This window comes from Pituophis catenifer, unplaced genomic scaffold (assembly GCF_029215685.1).
Source record: "Pituophis catenifer annectens isolate HBS135680 unplaced genomic scaffold, rPitCat1.0.hap2 SCAF_1, whole genome shotgun sequence".
Lineage (NCBI taxonomy): Eukaryota > Metazoa > Chordata > Lepidosauria > Squamata > Colubridae > Pituophis > Pituophis catenifer.
In genome coordinates this window covers 157127322-157144987 of record NW_027256881.1, presented here as the reverse complement: position 1 = coordinate 157144987, position 17666 = coordinate 157127322, and the positions used below count along the sequence as shown (strand labels likewise).

Genomic DNA, 17666 nt, shown 5'->3' with positions numbered 1-17666 from the left:
AAGCCTTTTGTTTTCACTCAGTTGTTTGCCAAGCACTGGAGGATTAACCCATGCGTGGATAGTGTACGCAGTGCCCAGAAAAGGGACGTTCAGGTAAGACAACATCCATTCTAACTGTTGGCAAATCAGGTATTTTGTAAAAAGTTTAACTTTGTTATTTCCCTTTCCTACAACACTAGAAGTTAATTATAGGGGCTTCTTCTCATTGCCCAGCAGCCAAATTATATAGTGGATGAAAACCATGTTAAATCTATACACATGCAAAAATGTTGGCCAAATATGGTAAATATGAGGGGATTTCTGCACTTCTATGGGGTATTAAAGAGTAACAATTTGTGACTGGTTTTGTCTTGACTGGTATTAGATTCTTCTACGTATAGCTTTAGTCCTAGGCATTGTTTTTTCATTCATCTTTACCCTTAAATAGCAAATGTTGCTCTCTGCATTAATCTCAGCTGCTATGTCTACATAGATCAAGATTTTTCCTGTCTCACAATTCTTTCTTCAGGCACATAGTTGGCAACCAGGAATAAAGAATCCTTACCGTGGGGTGGTAGTGTGGCCTGTTCCTGAAAACATTGAAATCACTGTGACACTTTTTAAGGTAAGTGTGTGTTTGTTTTGTTTTGTTTTGTTTTGTTTTGTTTTGTTTTGTTTTGTTTTGTTTTGTTTTGTTTTGTTTTGAATTGCTCTCACTTTGACCATTGCTGCTTAAACACATGGGCAAAGTGGCTCCATACAGTCATTCAAGAAACTTTCTTTGCTGCTGACTGTGCTCTCTTGATGCACCAAGGCAATGATATACAATTGATGCTGAACTTCTCAGATGTTGCTATGGTCCAAAACCTGATTATCAACCTGAACAAAACTGAAGCATTTTACCAGCTTGTGCCAAGTACCAAGTCCATAAAACTAAAAATCACTGTTCATGACACCCAGCTGATAAAAATAAACAACTTCAAGTACATGGGAAGCATCATCTCAAACAATAGATCTTGACTCCAGGATCAGCAAGGCCAGCCAGGCACTGGGATGGCTGCATATTAGAGTGCTCAATCAATATAACATCTCTATCTCCAGAAAGCTGGAATTCTACAAAGCTGTGGTTATCCCTTCTCTCCTATATGGATATGAGTCCTTGATTCTGCATTGAAGGCACATCAAACAGCTGGAAAAAAATTGTACCCGCACATTCTCTACTCCATCCTTGATATTCATTGGCAAGACCAAGTCTCTAACCTGGAGGTCTTTGATCACCCAGAGTCCACCAGCATTGAGTCCCTGTTTCATTGAGCCTAGATGAGTGGGTGGGATGTATCAGAATGGATGAACACCTTATGCTGTATGGTTTACTGAACTGTGGGAAGAGACTCAGTGTTGACCAGCTAAGCACCACAAAGACACTGTGAAAGAAACCCTATGTCACTCTGACATCTAACCTAGGTTGTGGTTGCTGACAGAATCTTGAGTCCTGTGCTATGAAGCCTCCACTGCCTTTGAAGATATATGTCATCAAAAATTGATAGAAAACCCTGAGTGGCATCACAGAAAAGCAGACCCATAGTCGCTGAAACAATGGACTTTCAGTGCCCCTATTGTGCTAGACTCTGTGCTTCCAGACTGGGACTGCAGAGCTACCACCATATCCAAAGATGAACTGCACAAAGCATGTCTTCGAATCCGAAGGATTAGCATATATTCATGGACATTGTCAATGGTTCATTATAAATCAAAGTAAAGAAACCACATTCATGTTTAATGCTGAGAGCTCAATAAATCAGCTGTCAAGGAATTGCAGGACCACTTTTAGAGAACATACTACAAAAATTGCCCTGCTATTTAAAAACATGTATGTTTGACCTTTTAAATAACAAACCCATCAAGATCTTATTTGAGAAAGGCTGTTTCTATGGAAAGTTTTTTTTGGTTTCAAAATAATAGATCTTGCTATCATGAAATTGGCAAAGAAATACTGTTTGTCTGCAGTACATGTCAATTTACTTTATTAGAAATTAAGTTCATCATCCAGGACAATAAAATGTGGTCCCCAAATCTTTAGGGATAGAGGTGATACAGGCAAGAACAGGAACAACAGAAGTTGAAGGGAAGAGAGAGAGAGAGAGAGAGAGAGGGAGGGAGGGTGGGAGGGAGAGATGCTTCCAGTTTGGAGTAAGTATAATTTCTGTGGTAAGTGGTTGTTATGTATTGATAATGCTCTGCAGATTGGAAGCTGTTTTGTTCCTACTTCCAGCTCTTTGAACCTGTAGTTGTACCAGAAGGGTTTTCAATCTGCAGTCTTTGTGCTGCTTGCAACCCTTGAAGTTCATTTTTGTGGTCTCAAAGGCCCTTGGAAATGGATGCTAAAAAACAGCTGATGAATGGATGTGCAATTTTCTGCTGGTTTCTGACAGTTACCAACACAGAAAAAGTGTTAAACTCTAAAAGTGGTTTAACATAGCTACTCGGCTAATACCAAAACATCACTCTTCCCAATTTTGCCAATCCTGCCAAACCACTGGAAATCCTGTGGCCCTCCACTTAGCTGATGGTGTTATTGTGGCCTTGGCTACCCAAACCATTAAATAAGCCACTGAAACTTTGCTTGCTCTTGTATGTAGGAAACCAGCGTGCACACTGAGAGAGAATATGCTGAACATTTAAATTATTTATACAGTTATATCAGGAGTGGGTTTCACTTATCTTTGCTACCGGTTTGCACATGCGCACGCCACTTCTGCACATACGCAGAAGTTTCTGCACATGCGCACAGCATATTTGATGACATCCTGGCGGGTGGGTGGAGCCTCCTGCCGCCGCTGCTACCGATTCGCCCAAATCGGAGCGAACCGGTAGCAACCCACCACTGAGTTATACAGTATATTTATACAATTATATATTTGTAATTATGGGTAGCCCTCATTTAAATATTGCCTCATATAGCAACTGTTTGCAGTTAAAGAATGGTGAAAATGTAACTTTGCGCTCAGTCCTTTGATTTATGATCTTTGCTGATCTGTAAAGAAAAGGAAAGTTGAAATAAAACTGTAAAATGTTTTACTTAGCAACTACTTCACTTAATGACTGAGTTGCTGGTCCCAATTTTGGTTGCTAAACAAAGATTGTCTGTATTCTTATTTAATACATTACCATGTTAACCATTAGCTGAAATGATCTAAGTAGCTGACAAAATAGAAACTCATAAAACACAGCATACAAATATTTCTGAAATTTAATAGTTACCAAGCCCAAAAGTAAAGCCATGTAAAGTAAGACCTGAGCGATTTCTGCTTTTAGAATGGAAGGGATACATAGTCTGAAATAATAAGAAAAAAACTCTGTCTGGAATCAAAAATATTTCAGTGTAGGCACCTAGCAGGCATGCATTCCCAGCAACGGGGAATGGCATTCCACACCCAAGGCAGCTCCTCCTTGTTCCGAATAGCCACCTGCTTATTTATTTTGAAAGAGGAGCTTTGAAAATTATTTTAGGAACTGACCAGCTATATATGGAAAGAGTTGGTATGTTATCTGACCTGATCTCAAGTGATTTCAGGTTTTCAGTTGGACCTAAAGATATCCCAGAGGCTGGGACAGGCCATCAAATGGTACTGGCGAAATATGATAAGGATATCTTCTTGCCTGATTTTGGAACATCTCTAAAAGCCAGCCTTGGTGTAAGCTAGCACTGCAGTAATTTAATAGAGCAAGACATTATTTCTATATCACCTAATAGCTAATTCTCTGGGTAATTCACCATATAAAGCTTAACACCTTAAAAGAGAAGGGCCTGATAAAAAGAGCTTCAGTGTTAAAACAGTGGCAGAATGAATGAAACTACAACAGCATACTTTCAAACTGTGGTCCTGTCAAGATTTGGACATGTAATTAATGATTTCTAAAATAACATTTGTTTGTTTTAACTTTCATGGTGACCTAATTCTTATGCAGCTCGTAGAATCCTAGCCACTTGCTGGGATTCATAATAATTGCCATGCTCCGAGATCATTAGTCTCACCTAAATTAAAAGGTGCCATGTTGGAGAAGGTTGAGCAGAAGGTGGGGGATGATCAGCGGGTTCAAGTAGGGGAGAAAAATGTCCCAAAGGAAGGAAAGAAAGATGTTTGCACTGCCATTTTGCATCAAAGTATCCCTCCCAACAGAACCTATTTGCACTGATTAAAAGCTGAAGATCAGAGCTGTGCTCCTGGTTTTTATCTGTACTGGCAGTGGCTGATGACAGAATGCATTGCTCATGCAGTCTGTATAGGAATCAGAGATAAAGGACTGAATTTGTTTGCAAAGCAGCACTCTAAAATAGTAGTGTGGGTAAAGAACAGGCACCAAGCTAGACAAGCCTTGTGTTCTGGAAGTGATACGGATTGCATTATCTCTGAATCTATAAGTGGCTGTTGAAACGGCCTTGCTGATAGGATTAAAGGTTACGTCTGGGCATCTCCGACTAATGAGAATGTTAAGTATAACCTCTTAGCAGTGGGCAGTGGGTACTTGAACACTTGTTACTTAAAAGCATAGATAATCGGTCACTGGACAGAGCATTTGCCTTAAACATAAACTTCAGAGGAACTTGTTCATATTCTTCCGTTTGAGAAACCTCTACATGCATATGATGGTCTGTCTTCTCTGACCTTTTTCTTTCGAAATCATATCTCTGGCTTATGTTCTATGATGGAGCTCCAATGGCCTCCAAAATTTCACCAAAGAAAATAGGAAGATGCCTGTGATTGTCCAGTGGTCAAAATGAACACCTCAAACTTAGATTAGTTCTAATTAACAGGTTGTCATTGTATGAGGAATAGGCTGAAGGTTGCTTTTTTCAAGAAATGATCAAATATCTGTAAGAGCCTTGTACCTCCATGATGACCTACTAACTAGATTATGACATAATCATTTATAAATATAATTCATTTTAGCAAATGAATGAAATATTATCCTGAATCGGTGAAGTGATGTGTTAGTAGGGAATTACCTGAAAGAAAAGATATACAGCTCAGAATACAGTACCTCTGGTCCCAGTGACCGACCCAGATTGTATCGTGCAAAAGATAGACAGTTACTCTCCAGCCATGAATATGTGTTATATGTATATTTTATCCAACTGGCACCTCTACACATTGCAAAAACATGAGTGAAACATTAAAATTGGTTATGATGTATGTGATCAGAAAGAAGTCTAACTAACAATGTAAAGGAAGCAAGTATTTGTATCACACAATGCCAATATCTGAAAGGAAAATATCTTAAAGGAGGCACATGGATCATCTCAACCTCCTGGACTTTCATTAGTTTGTTTTTTTTTAGCAAAAAACCAGGAGCTACCCTCTACTTTGATTAAAAATTTTAGAAATTGCCCCCCCCCGTCCCTCCCTCCCTCCCCCTCCCCCCTCTCTCTATGTATGTGTACTCAAATCTATCACTCATGTTGACTTTGAAACTTAGTTTAGTCATCTTATGTGCTGATTTACAACATGGATATTCATCAGTAATGCTGACATATAATGTATAGATTTCTAAATGAGCGGGGTGGGGGGAGAATATAAATGAAAATTACCTTTCAAAAGAAAAGGTCTTTAGAACTGCTGGAATAATACTATATAATAAAAAAAACTCAATCTCTACACCTGTGTTCCATTTCCCTTGTTTGAAAATGAATAAATCTTGGAAGATTTTGTATATAGTTCATTAAAAAAAGCGATCTGTAGTCAAAGACCAAAAGAAAAGCAATAATACATTATAATGCTGTGGGACAAAGTGTGAAACTAACATACTAGGAAGACACAAAAGTCTTCCTGGTTTCTTCCTAGCTAGTAAAAAAACACAGTAGCTATTTTTCAGTCCAGTATATGATTCTGTTAAACTTCCCTCCAACATGTACTCAATGGTACTTTACCACTAAGTGGTTAAGCAGTACACTTTGCCAAATGCACTCCTATGCAGAGCATTTGGATGGTGAAAAAGAGAATAAGATGTAGTGAAAATTGCTGCTAAAGAGGCCTTCCAACAATGGGTTCAGACTTTAGATTTGTCATCCTCTAGATCAAAATCCAGGATTCATCTATTTATTTTCTCCCATAGGTTTATTGGATTCAGAAAGGAATTTAATGTTATATTCCTACTTTTCAGGATCCCCATGCAGAGGAATTTGAAGACAAAGAGTGGACATTTGTTATAGAAAACGTAAGTGACAAAATGGTATTTTGCTTTGGATTTTAGTTTGATAGTGGAGCCATTTCCCATCTACCAGGATAGGAAACTCCTTTCTTATCCTTTGTGCAGGGAGGAAAGAAAAGGCAATCTGCTGTTTGCACCTCCTTGCACTTCTAACACAAATACGGTTCCTTTTTAAACTAATTGACTTACATTTAAGTCAATTGCTTTATTAGTCAATTGGCTTTTCATAGATGCTGAATCACTGCAAAGTCTGTTTTGCAACACCTGGTGTTAAAACTTAATAGGTAACTGCAAAAGATAACAATTTTGGTTTATTTTGATTGAAACATATGGCTTGCAATCAGATTGTTTTATGCAGTTGTAGTTAAAGCAAAACATCACTACAAAATGCAGAAGCATTCCCTCTTCCCCCAACATTACCTTCAAATAAAGTTTGAGAAAAGTTGGGCAATCCTTCTTAAGGTTGATAGCGCCACACAGTGGCCAGAGAAGAAATAATTGTTTAGGAAAAATGGTTTGGAATAGTGTTTTTCAAATTTGATAATTTTAAAATATCTGGATTTCAACTCCCAGAATTCCTTAGCCAGCATGCTGGGCACATTGCAGTCCATGCATCTTAAAGTTGACTATATGATTGGTGTGTGGAGTGGAAAGAGATGTGGCCAGGGGTTGACTGTGGAACAAATCATAAAGCACTGATGTAAAATTTCCAAATCAATCTAAAGTGAAAGAATAAAATCAACTACCGGTAGTCCTTGACTTACAATAGTTCATTTAGTGACTGTTAAGGTTACAACGGCACTTGAAAAATGTAAGTTATAACCAGGGGTGGGTTCTACTTACCTTTACTACCGGTTTGCAGCGGGAGCGCGCACACGCGTGCTCACTTTGCACGCACTTCTGCACATGCACAGATCACCCATGATGATGTCATGGTCAGTGGGTGGAGCCACCCACCGGTTTTAGTACCAGTTCTATAGAACCGGACAGAACCGGGAGCAACCCACCACTGGTTATAACCTTTTTTCACCATTATGACCATTGCAGCATCCCCATGATCATGTGATCAAAATTCAGATGCTTAGCAGTTGGTTCATATTTATGACCGTTGCTGTGTCCTAGGGTCATATGATCACCTTTTGTGACCTTCTGACAAGCAAACTCAATGGGGAAGCCAGATTCAGTTAACAATTGGGTTACTAACTTAATCAACTGCAGTAGTTCACTTAACAACTGTGATAAGAAAGGTTGTAAAATGGGGCAAAACTCACTTAACAAATGTCTTTTCTTAACAGAAATGTTGGGCTCAATCGTAGTCGTAAGTCAAGGACTACCTATAGATTCCAATATTAGATCATGAGTATATACCTACCATTTAACAAGGAAAACATCAGGAATTGCTTTTGAAATTGTGAACTGCTTTGCTAGGTTATTACTTTATATGGAAAGACAAAGACCAGTTATTCAATCTGGATTTTAAAAAAGTGATGTGTTTTACTCAGTATAGAAAAGCCTTTGATTATATCTACAAAGTCATACTATGCAAGATCTTTAGAATAATATTATCCTAGAACATCTCATTTTGTTGGGCTGTTGGGCTGAGCTCTGAGCTTGGCAATTTGGTTTCAAACGTTCCATCACAAACTTTTCACACAATCCATCTCATTGTCCTTGTGTACATAGCTCAGGAAGCCACTCTCTGGACAGGATGTAGTAGGAAAGGGAAGGGAGGGGAAGGGGAAAGGAAAGGAAAGGAAAGGAAAGGAAAGGAAAGGAAAGGAAAGGAAAGGAAAGGAAAGGAAAGGAAAGGAAAGGAAAGGAAAGGAAAGGAAAGGAAAGGAAAGGAAAGGAGTGGGTCAAGGCTGTATAATTTTTCTTTACAGATTAGCCCTCAGTTAACAACCATTTGACCATTCAAAGTTACAATGGCACTGAACAAGGAGACTTGCAGCCAATCTGCAAAGTTGCGGTTGTCACAACATTGTGTGATTTCAATTCGGGCACTTGGCAACAGGCTTGCAATTGAGGTCATTGCAGCATCTCATGGTCACATTGATTGCCGTTTGCAGCATTCACTGCTAGCTTCTGACAAGCAAAATCAATTGGAAACCAGCAAAAAGTCACAAATGGCAATCCCGGGACCTTGCATCTAACAACCACATAGAATTTGGCCAACAACTGCAACTGGAATTGTTAGAACTGCCATTATAAGTCGGCACAGTCACATGAAATCATGTTTTCCCATTCCAATTATGGTTGTTAACCAAGGACTACCTGTTTCAACATATATGCTGAATATATTTTGAGGGAGACTAGTTTGGAAGAAAATGAACATGGTTTTAAAACTGTAGGAAGAAATAACCTGGTTGCTCACGGTATATAAACAAAGTGGTTATATAGCAAGGTTATTTGAAACAATGACTGACTCCATGTAGATACATACTACTCTGTAATGCCAAGGATTTTATAATTAATGCTAATTAATTCACAGAATTTACTTACAGTTAAAAGTACCAGTTATTTGATTTTTGTACTTATCTATTCTCCCATGGCATTAACTTTTTTAAAAGCTTGTTTTCTCCTCTCCTCAGAATTAAATACCTGCATTTAATATATTTAGAGTATGGAATTTACAGTTCAGACATATCTTCCCAACTAATTTTCCTGTCATATTCTTTTGTATGTTATTCTGTGATCTGTGAATGGTTGCATAAACCTATTCTGTATATAACTCAGAATTAAATGTTGTTTTGTCAGCTATCACATTCTTGTTCTAATTTAAATTTAGTAGAAAATCAGAAAAGTGTATACTTTTTAAAAACATAACATTTGTTTACTGTACAATAAACGTTTAGCATTTTATTCTAGTTGCAAAATCTTAGAATTTAGGTCTTTAGAGAAAATCTTGCATCATATCTTTTTGGATTGGTGGATTTGTGATTTTTGAACTTTTTAGGAGGGGAATATCAAAAAGTATTATTTTGGATGTTTCAATGGCTGGACTTGATCTTTCACATATATCGTTTCTTTCTTCCTAAATTTTGTGGGTGGGCAGAAAATGCAAAGAATGCCAACCTGGAGACATCTATCCCATAATATTCTAACATAACTTTGAAAAGTTGACGGATGTAATCTGAGAACTACTGAAAGACTATAACATCTAGAATACAGTGTTCAATTTGGTCAGTCAACACACAAAAAAGTTACTAAAGAATTAGAGAGAGTGTAGAGGAGAGGAACGAGGATGGTATAAAATCCGATGAAAAATGGTGAAAAAGAACTATGTATGTTTAGTCTAAGGAACAGAAAGCTAAGAGGAGACATCATAGTCTTCCAGTGCTGGAAGGGCAATTTCAAGAATACAGTAGGGATTTATTCTCCATAGTGCAAGAACTAGTGGGTGGAAACTTTACAGGGAGAAATCCAAATGCAAAATAAAGAGGAATTTTCTGGCCATTTAAGCTGTTAAGCAATAGAACACAGCTTGCTTCCTGAAGTTGTGGGTGCTCCATCCTTAGAGCTTTTCAAAGAAACTTTAGACAAACATTTGTCTAGGATGGTCTGAGGATTATTTTCCTGGACAGGAGATTGAACTAGAAGACTTTCCAGGCCCCTTCTAGCCTTAAGATTGTATGAAAGGCAAGACTGCTGAAAAGGCAGAGAAATATCCTTCATTTTATAACTCGCCCACCCACCCACCCACCCCAACCCCTAAGCATAGCATCTATATTGAAATGAGTTTGATGACACATAATTTCTGCAATTATTTCTGATTCTTCATAGTAAAATACAATCTGTCTTCCAAATTGCTAGACCCAATTTGCTTAGATATTTTTTCAGCCTTGCTTCCTGCTAGCTGCCTTCCAATCTCTTGCTTTCCATAGAGGAGCGTGCATTGGATGAGATAGCTGACCAGAGCTGATATCAATGATAGTTTTTGCCAGCTGGAAAGAGGAAACTGCTAAATGGAGACAGAATTCTGGAAATAAACCTCTAATACTACATTAGGAATGTTTAAAACCAGCAGCGTATTTCAGCAATTCCTAGCATATGTTTATTCATAGAAAATCAGCAGTAAAATATATTCACCAGAACATGCCAGAAACTTGAATCTCCATGAGGTCTTTTTCTCTTTCCAACATCAAATATCAAAACAGAGTTCTGGTAATTGTTTTACAGTGGGGTTCTAATCATACTCCAGATGTAAGCTGAGCTGTCTAATGCTCCTTTTAATAAAAAAGTATGTTTTTTTTAAAGGATGGCTCAATTTGCTAGATTCTTTTGCATGCGTATATGATGTTTCCTTTTGATAGTGAGCACATTTTTGTATTTAAAATGATGCTTGCTGGGATAGCATTATGTTAGTCAAATCTCATTTCACTGTAGGCGCCTGGGGGGTGGGGGGACAATGGCCAGATGTAGTTGCAACCACATACTGTCTGATTTTCAGCAAAGGGGACAGGACGAAACCCTGTAAAAAAGGAAGAAAACAAAATGCCAATATATAGTCATTAAATGGGAGGGGGAGAGGATTTGACAGATGGTGGCTCCCTTATGAGAGGGTTTAAGATTTCATTTAAGATACTGCCTCTAAGGTAGTGTTTTGCATAACATTTCGATCAGAAGTGTTACAAACTGCACTAAAATATTTATGGGGAAGTAAAGCTGATACAAGTAAAATGCTTGCTTTTGATGCCAATTTTCTACTGTATATATTATAGACTAAGAGCTGGTCTGCATCTTTGGAGCTGGTGTTGATAAGCATCATCACACTTGCATTGAGTGGTAGAAGTCTTTTCCACTGTTGAGTTTGATGCTTTTAAGGCTTGTTTATCATGGTTATTAGTTTGTTCGGATGTGGTTGAATAAGTAGGACATGTTTGGTGACTGCTGCCCGTGGTATAGTCAGTGTGAGAAAAAGGACTCATGTGTCTCCTGCATCCTTAACAAGTAAATACATTTTTCAAAGTAATCTTTGACATTATAAAACCTTTTTTTGAAGTTTTCCCCTTATTATGAGAAATCTTTTGTCTATTTGTTTACAATTTTAAGGGAAATTGAAACTCAGCTGATCTGTCATCATATACTTAATAATGATTAAATTTACATCTGTTTCTTCTAATTTAAATCAAAAATGTCTATTTCCTGACTTATTTTGGCATAAGAGTAATAGCATTTAGACTTATATACTGCTTCACAGTGCTTTACAACATTCTCTTAAGTGGTTTACAGAGTCGGTGAGACTCGAACTGCCGAACTGCTGGCAGCCGGCAATCAGCAGAAGTAGCCTGCAGTACTGCATTCTAACCACTGCACCACCAGGGGTCTTTCTCATAATGATAAAGTGATGGCTTATACCTGAGCTCATGGCTTCTCTTCTCCTCTAGAATGGATCAGAATCTTTTGCTTCTGTTTTCAGTTTAGCACCAGGGGTGGGTTCTACTTACCTTTACTACCGGCTTGTATCGTGCGCGCATGCAGGCGCTTGCTTCGCTCATGTGCCCCCATGCTCTTCTGCAGACGCACAGAAGCTTCTGCGCATGCACAGATCACTTATGATGACATCTGGGTCAGTGGGCAGAGCCTCCCACCGGTTTAACTACCGGTTCGTGCGAACTGGTCCGAACCGGGGGCAACCCACCACTGTTTACCACATATCTAAATATTAAATTTAATTGTGATTTAACTGTGAAACCCGTAAAGATCATTATTTGGTGTTTGTTTATGGCCAGCTTCTTGAAGCCCATTGCTTCAGGTTCACAATGGCCCAGACATAATTCAAAACTTTATGATTGGTTAAAAACAGTGATTGTCTGAAATAATTAGCCCGCTCTTATTAGCATATTTGAAATCCATTCTCCAAAGATTATATTTATCTTTGCAGAGCACGGCAAAACTAGCAAAGCTCCAGAACTCTCAGAAGGAGGGTGACTTATTTCTGTGGGAGGCTTTTTTTTAAAAAAAGGCCAAAATAGAAAGGAAAAAAAAACCCTAGATTGTTTAATTAGTATTTGAATTTGTTTCTGAAGTATTTGAAGAGGGAAGGGAATGGATGGGATTTTTTCTCTCTTAAGAAACAAAGGTTCTCCCTTCCCATTTCTTCTTTCCTCCCTCTCTCCTTCCTCTTTCCTTTCTTCCTCCCTCCTTCTCTCCTCTTCTTTCCTCCCTCCCCTCCCCTCCCCTTCCATCCTTCCTTCTTTCATTCCCTCCTCTTTCCTTCCTGAAACAGCCAATGGGTCATAGGTTATCTAATGAGTTCCTAAATGTCCCACTTAAGAAAATACTTTTTGCCCAACTAAAAAGCTGCATTCTCACTTTGCCAATTACAGTATAGAAGATCTACTGCAGGGGTGGGTGTGTCTAGTCCAAGCTGTTCTAAATAGCAGTAGCACTTAGACTTATATACTGCTTCACAGCGCAATCCCAGTTGTGCATTGAATAAACCCAAATAATAAATCATTGAATTAAACCAAAGTTTTTGTGCTGGTCTTGTACTGGGATGAGTTTGCTTATTAATCACATTATTAAACTGGGCATTTGGTAATAATAACTTCTTAATAGTTTTTAACTTCTATATGTATTTGTATTTATTATGGCTGTTCACCGCCCTGAGTCCTTCGGGAGTAGGGCGGTATACAAATATGAAAAATAAATAAATAAATAAATAAATAAATAAATAAATACTCCTGAGTAATCTTTAGCATTGGTCATCTGACAGGGACTTCAGCATTGAGCTTGTAATTTTGGAGCGGGGCGGGGGATATTTTCGCAAAGAACTTGTGCAGCCAGTCATACAAATCACAAAGCAAAGACAGCAAAAACTTGAAACACAAAGATACAGATGATTCCTGATGTTATCCTAAAGGTCATTAATCACAGAATCATATCAGTGGAAGAAGCTGTTTAGGCTGTCAAATCCAATCCCATGCTTGTTGTTTAAAGTAGGAGATAACTGTAAGCTCCTTCCCTAATACTGCCAAGAAAACTGCCTTAATGCAGTCAGTGCTGTCAAATTCAACTTCAGGGTGTCTTTACTGTTTATTCCATCAATCCCACTAAATACATTTTTGCAAAGCTGTTTAATACATGTTTCATAATAGTAAAGCTTCTCTTACAAGCATTTTGATTTTGAGTATACAAACCAAAGTAAAGCTCTTTTATTAAACACTTGTAAAAATGAAAATAAAGCTCTCTCTGAGTATTGTACATTTATGGCCCAAAGTTTACTTACTCCTTTGTATAGGAGGGAAGAGAGAAACAATTTCATACCATGCATGATACTGGGAAATTCCTTGATTGCTGAAGTAGAAACTTGTATTGTTTTTATCAAATCATCCTTTTTAATTTCCTTTGGTGCTGCCCATTTCAATTGTATCTGCCTTTTTGCTATCAAACTGTCTTTCTCCTTGCTTATATTTATATTTCAGTTGCACATGACATTTTGATCATTTTTTTTCTCTGCTATACTTTTCTGTCACTGTGCTTCCTTCATTTTTTTCTTCATTGGATTACTTCAAAGAAGCCTTAAGATACAGCAGAACATCCGTTACCAAAATTTCTTTAGGGACAGTACCCTTGAATACTTCAACTTGACATTATTCAATTATATAGTATAAATAGCAATAAAGCTAATCAATGGCTGCCAAATCAAACTGGACACGAACATTTTGTCAAATATATCAGAAATGGAGCACCTAGACTGACAGTGTCTGGGCTCAAAAGCTCAACAGAGTCAAGATCCAGTTCCTATTTGAATGGAAGACTTCCATGAAATATCAAAATATCAACTGGAGATATCACAGCTCAACTAACAAGTGAGAAAATCATCCCATAAAAATTAATAATAAAGCTGTTTTGTTCTAGATATGTCTGTGAAGAAAAAAAACTGGATGTCACCAGGAGTGAAGCTTCAGTTGAAGGAGAACTTTCACCTTGATTGTTTGTGTGTTTGCATTAATTCTCAGAACAATCACTGTTGTCTCTGAAACAATTTGGAGTGAATTGTAGTGGACTTTCACCTTCTTTCTGCTAAATTACCTGTGCATTGCTTCTTTTGGTGGGTGGGGAGGGATAATCTCATTAAAATGTAGAGCTAACTTTTGGGGAATTTTTCCAGGTCTTAATGGGTTGAAACATTTTTGAGCAAAGGGAATTTTATTCAGATTGCCCTGAATTTTGAATTTTCCTCCATTGTGTCACTTGATTTCTGCAGTTATTGGAAGCTGGTTTTGAAACGTAACAAGTTCATGATGAGTTTTTCTTGGATTGTACCATAACTGTTGTCAGAACAAGAATTTTGATTTGCGTTAGGAGAGAAGCATGCAGAGAGAAAAACTAGTGTTGCCTTCTAAGTCACGGCTAAGTAATTTCAGAATACTAAATGACCATATATCCTATGGTTATGGGCGCCTATCCCAGCTATAACTAAATTAATGTGCAGAGGCGTTTGTGCCAGAATGGCTATCATCATCTCATCATCATCTGCTAAGGTTCATTTTGGATTGAGGCAGTGAATAAATAACATACATTTGATTCAAGATAATGAGTTAAAAAGAATAAATGGCAGGGCGAATGCAACAAATGCATATTGGAAGAAAATGCAACAATTGCATATCTACATTGTTGAGTATAGTATTCCATATTGTTGGAAAAGTATGATTTTATTGTTTCAAAGCAGGACACAAAACTGGAGAAGAACTGGTTTCAACCTGTGAATGGGAATTTAGAATCCAATTCTGATGGCAAGATGTTGATGGGATAGAATCTGTATAGCAGTGCCCAAGTGACAATGATAATTTCTTGCTGATTTTTATAGGTTGGTTGATCTTTTGTGCACGCCCAAGCTTTCTGACAACAGTAAAAGTCTACAGTTTTTTAGAGCAAATCAACCAGGTCTTGGTCCTTTGAAGGAGAAGGGTTGATTTGCCTTGTTTCACAACATTCTTCTGATTGTCACGGAGGCCATGCTCATGCTGCAGCCTTCTGGGAAACAGGCTGACCCTGTGGAGACATTCAGTTTTATAGGGTGCTTTGAAGGTGTTCTGAGGACCATACCAGAACAAGCAGGAGAAGGAGAGGAAACCCCACCCACTCCCTTATTCTTGGCAAGGTAATTCATGCCTTCAGCAACAAACTGTGCTTAACTGAAGCAATGGCTTAAAGAGTTAGTGAGAGAGGATTTGCAAAAGCCAAGTTGACTTTTCTTTAGGAAGGCTTATTCTTGATCCTTTTCAGTAATGCTGTATTCCAATTATTTTTCTGGAATAGGTGGTTAGATACCTGTCTTATTCATGCTAATTCATGCCATCTCTTTTATAGACATAATTCTACAGCAGTGGGATCAGGAACAAAGCTGTGAGCAAACCTACATTTCCTCTTGTGCCTCATTTCCTCATTCTGCTCACTTTCTGCCCCTTTGGCATATGGGTAGAATCACTCTGGATTCCAACATAGTAAACCATGTTTTGTTTTGATATAGTTTCTGGAATTTTTTTTTAAATTGGCTGCATTCACGCAATATTCTAAGGCAGAACTACAACAATAAAGAAATTGCTTTTAGTACAAACTAAATATTAAAATTTTGAAAGGAGTTAGAATCCCCACTCCCCCACTCCCCCGCTCATAAACAACTGTATTATTTAGTATTGGAACAACTAGTGATGAAGGGAAAATAGTGGATTGTAATATTTATTTATTTTATTTATTTATTTATTTATTATTGCGATTTATATGCTGCCTTTCTCCCGAGGGACTCAAGGCGGCTTACAAAATGACAATTTCCAATACAAATCACAACAAAATTAAAATTAAAATCAACACCCCAATTAAAACAGTTTAAAATTATAACAGTGTACACCCAACGGATCAGTTACGTTGACGGAAGAGCCACGTCTTCAGCTTGTGACGGAAGGAAAGGAGGTCGGGGGCTGTCCTGAGCTCGGTGGGCAATCCATTCCAGAGGGTTGGGGCTCCCACAGAGAACACTCTCCTCCTGGGGGCCATCAGCCGACATTGTTTGGCTGACGGCACCTTGAGGAGGCCCACTCTGTGAGAGCGCAAGGGACGATGGGAGAGTGGCAGGAGATGGTCCTGCAAGTACCCCAGGCCTAAGCCATGAAGGGCTTTATAGGTAAGCACCAGCACTTTGAAACGAATCCGGAACGCCACCGGCAGCTAGTGCAGCTCATGCAGGAGAGGTGCTACACGGGAGTATCGAGAAGCCCCCGAAATTACCTGCGCGGCTGCATTCTGGACTAGCTGGAGCCTCCGGACGCATCCCAAGGGCAGCCCCATGTAGAGAGTGTTACAGTAGTCCAACCTAGAGGTAACGAGGGCATGAGTGACCATGGCGAGGGCATCCCGGTCTAGAAAAGTGCGCAACTGGTGCACAAGACACACCTGTGTGAAGGCCCTCCTGGTTACGGCCGTCAGATGATCATCCAAGGACATCCGAGAATCCAGGAGGACACCCAAGTTGCAGACCCTATCGGAGGGAGTAAGGGTCTCTCCCCCAATCACTAAAGATGGAACCTCCAGATCCTGGGATGCCGGCATCCACAGCCACTCAGTCTTGGAAGGGTTGAGTCTGAGTCTGTTCCTCCCCATCCAAACCCGCACCGCTTCCAGGCAGTGGGACATCACGGAAAGGGCATCCCTAGGGTGGTCAGGGGTGGAGATGTAAAGCTGGGTATCATCAGCATATTGATGATACCTCACCCCAAAACCACGAATGATCTCACCCAGCGGTTTCATGTAGATGTTAAAGAGCAGAGGGGAGAGAATCGATCCCTGAGGCATCCCACAAGTGAGGGGCCTCTGGGAGGATCCCTGACCCCCCACCCAAACAGCCTGCAAGTGACCAGAGAGGTAGGAGGAGAACCACTGTAAAACAGTGCCTCCTATCCCTATCCCCCTGAGCCGCTGCAGCAAGATACCATGGTTGATGGTATCGAAAGCCGCTAAGAGGTCAAGAAGGACCAGGATGGAGGAACAACCCCCATCCCTGGCCCGCCAGAGATCATTTACTAGGGCGACCAATGCCGTTTCAGTGCTGTGACCACGCCTGAAACCAGATTGGTAAGGATCGAGGTAGTCTGTTTCCTCCAGGAATTGAGGGAATTGCTGCGCCACCACAGACTCAACAACCTTCGCTAAAAAGCGAAGAACATCAGGATCCACGCTAGGCTTCTTAAGGAGGGATCAAACCACCGCCTCTTTGAGTGCAGCGGGGAAGACCCCTTCCTTTAATGAAGCGTTGACAACAGCCTGGATCCAGTCTCCAGTCACCTCTCTGGCTGCAGAAACTAACCAGGAGGGACAAGGGACCAATAAACACGTGGAGGACCCCAGCCTACCCATAATCCTGTCCACGTCATCCAATGAAACAGGCTCAAACTCAACCCAGATGTCCCCATCAAGACTAGCCCCAATCTCCTCAGCAGACTCTGTCCAGTCGGAGTCCAACCCAGTCCAAATCT

The 17666-nt window shown here is 39.4% G+C and overlaps 1 protein-coding gene across 3 annotated transcripts in view; it reads left to right on the top strand.

The window, feature by feature from the left end:
* EHBP1 (EH domain binding protein 1) overlaps window positions 1–17666 on the top strand; it is a 297594-nt gene that overhangs the window by 61924 nt on the left and 218004 nt on the right. For all 3 annotated transcript variants that reach the window (XM_070933087.1, XM_070933086.1, XM_070933088.1), the window contains exons 4-5: window positions 509–604; window positions 6142–6195. In XM_070933087.1, coding sequence (XP_070789188.1) covers window positions 509–604; window positions 6142–6195 — 150 coding nt within the window. The remainder of the gene's footprint in view (window positions 1–508; window positions 605–6141; window positions 6196–17666) is intronic.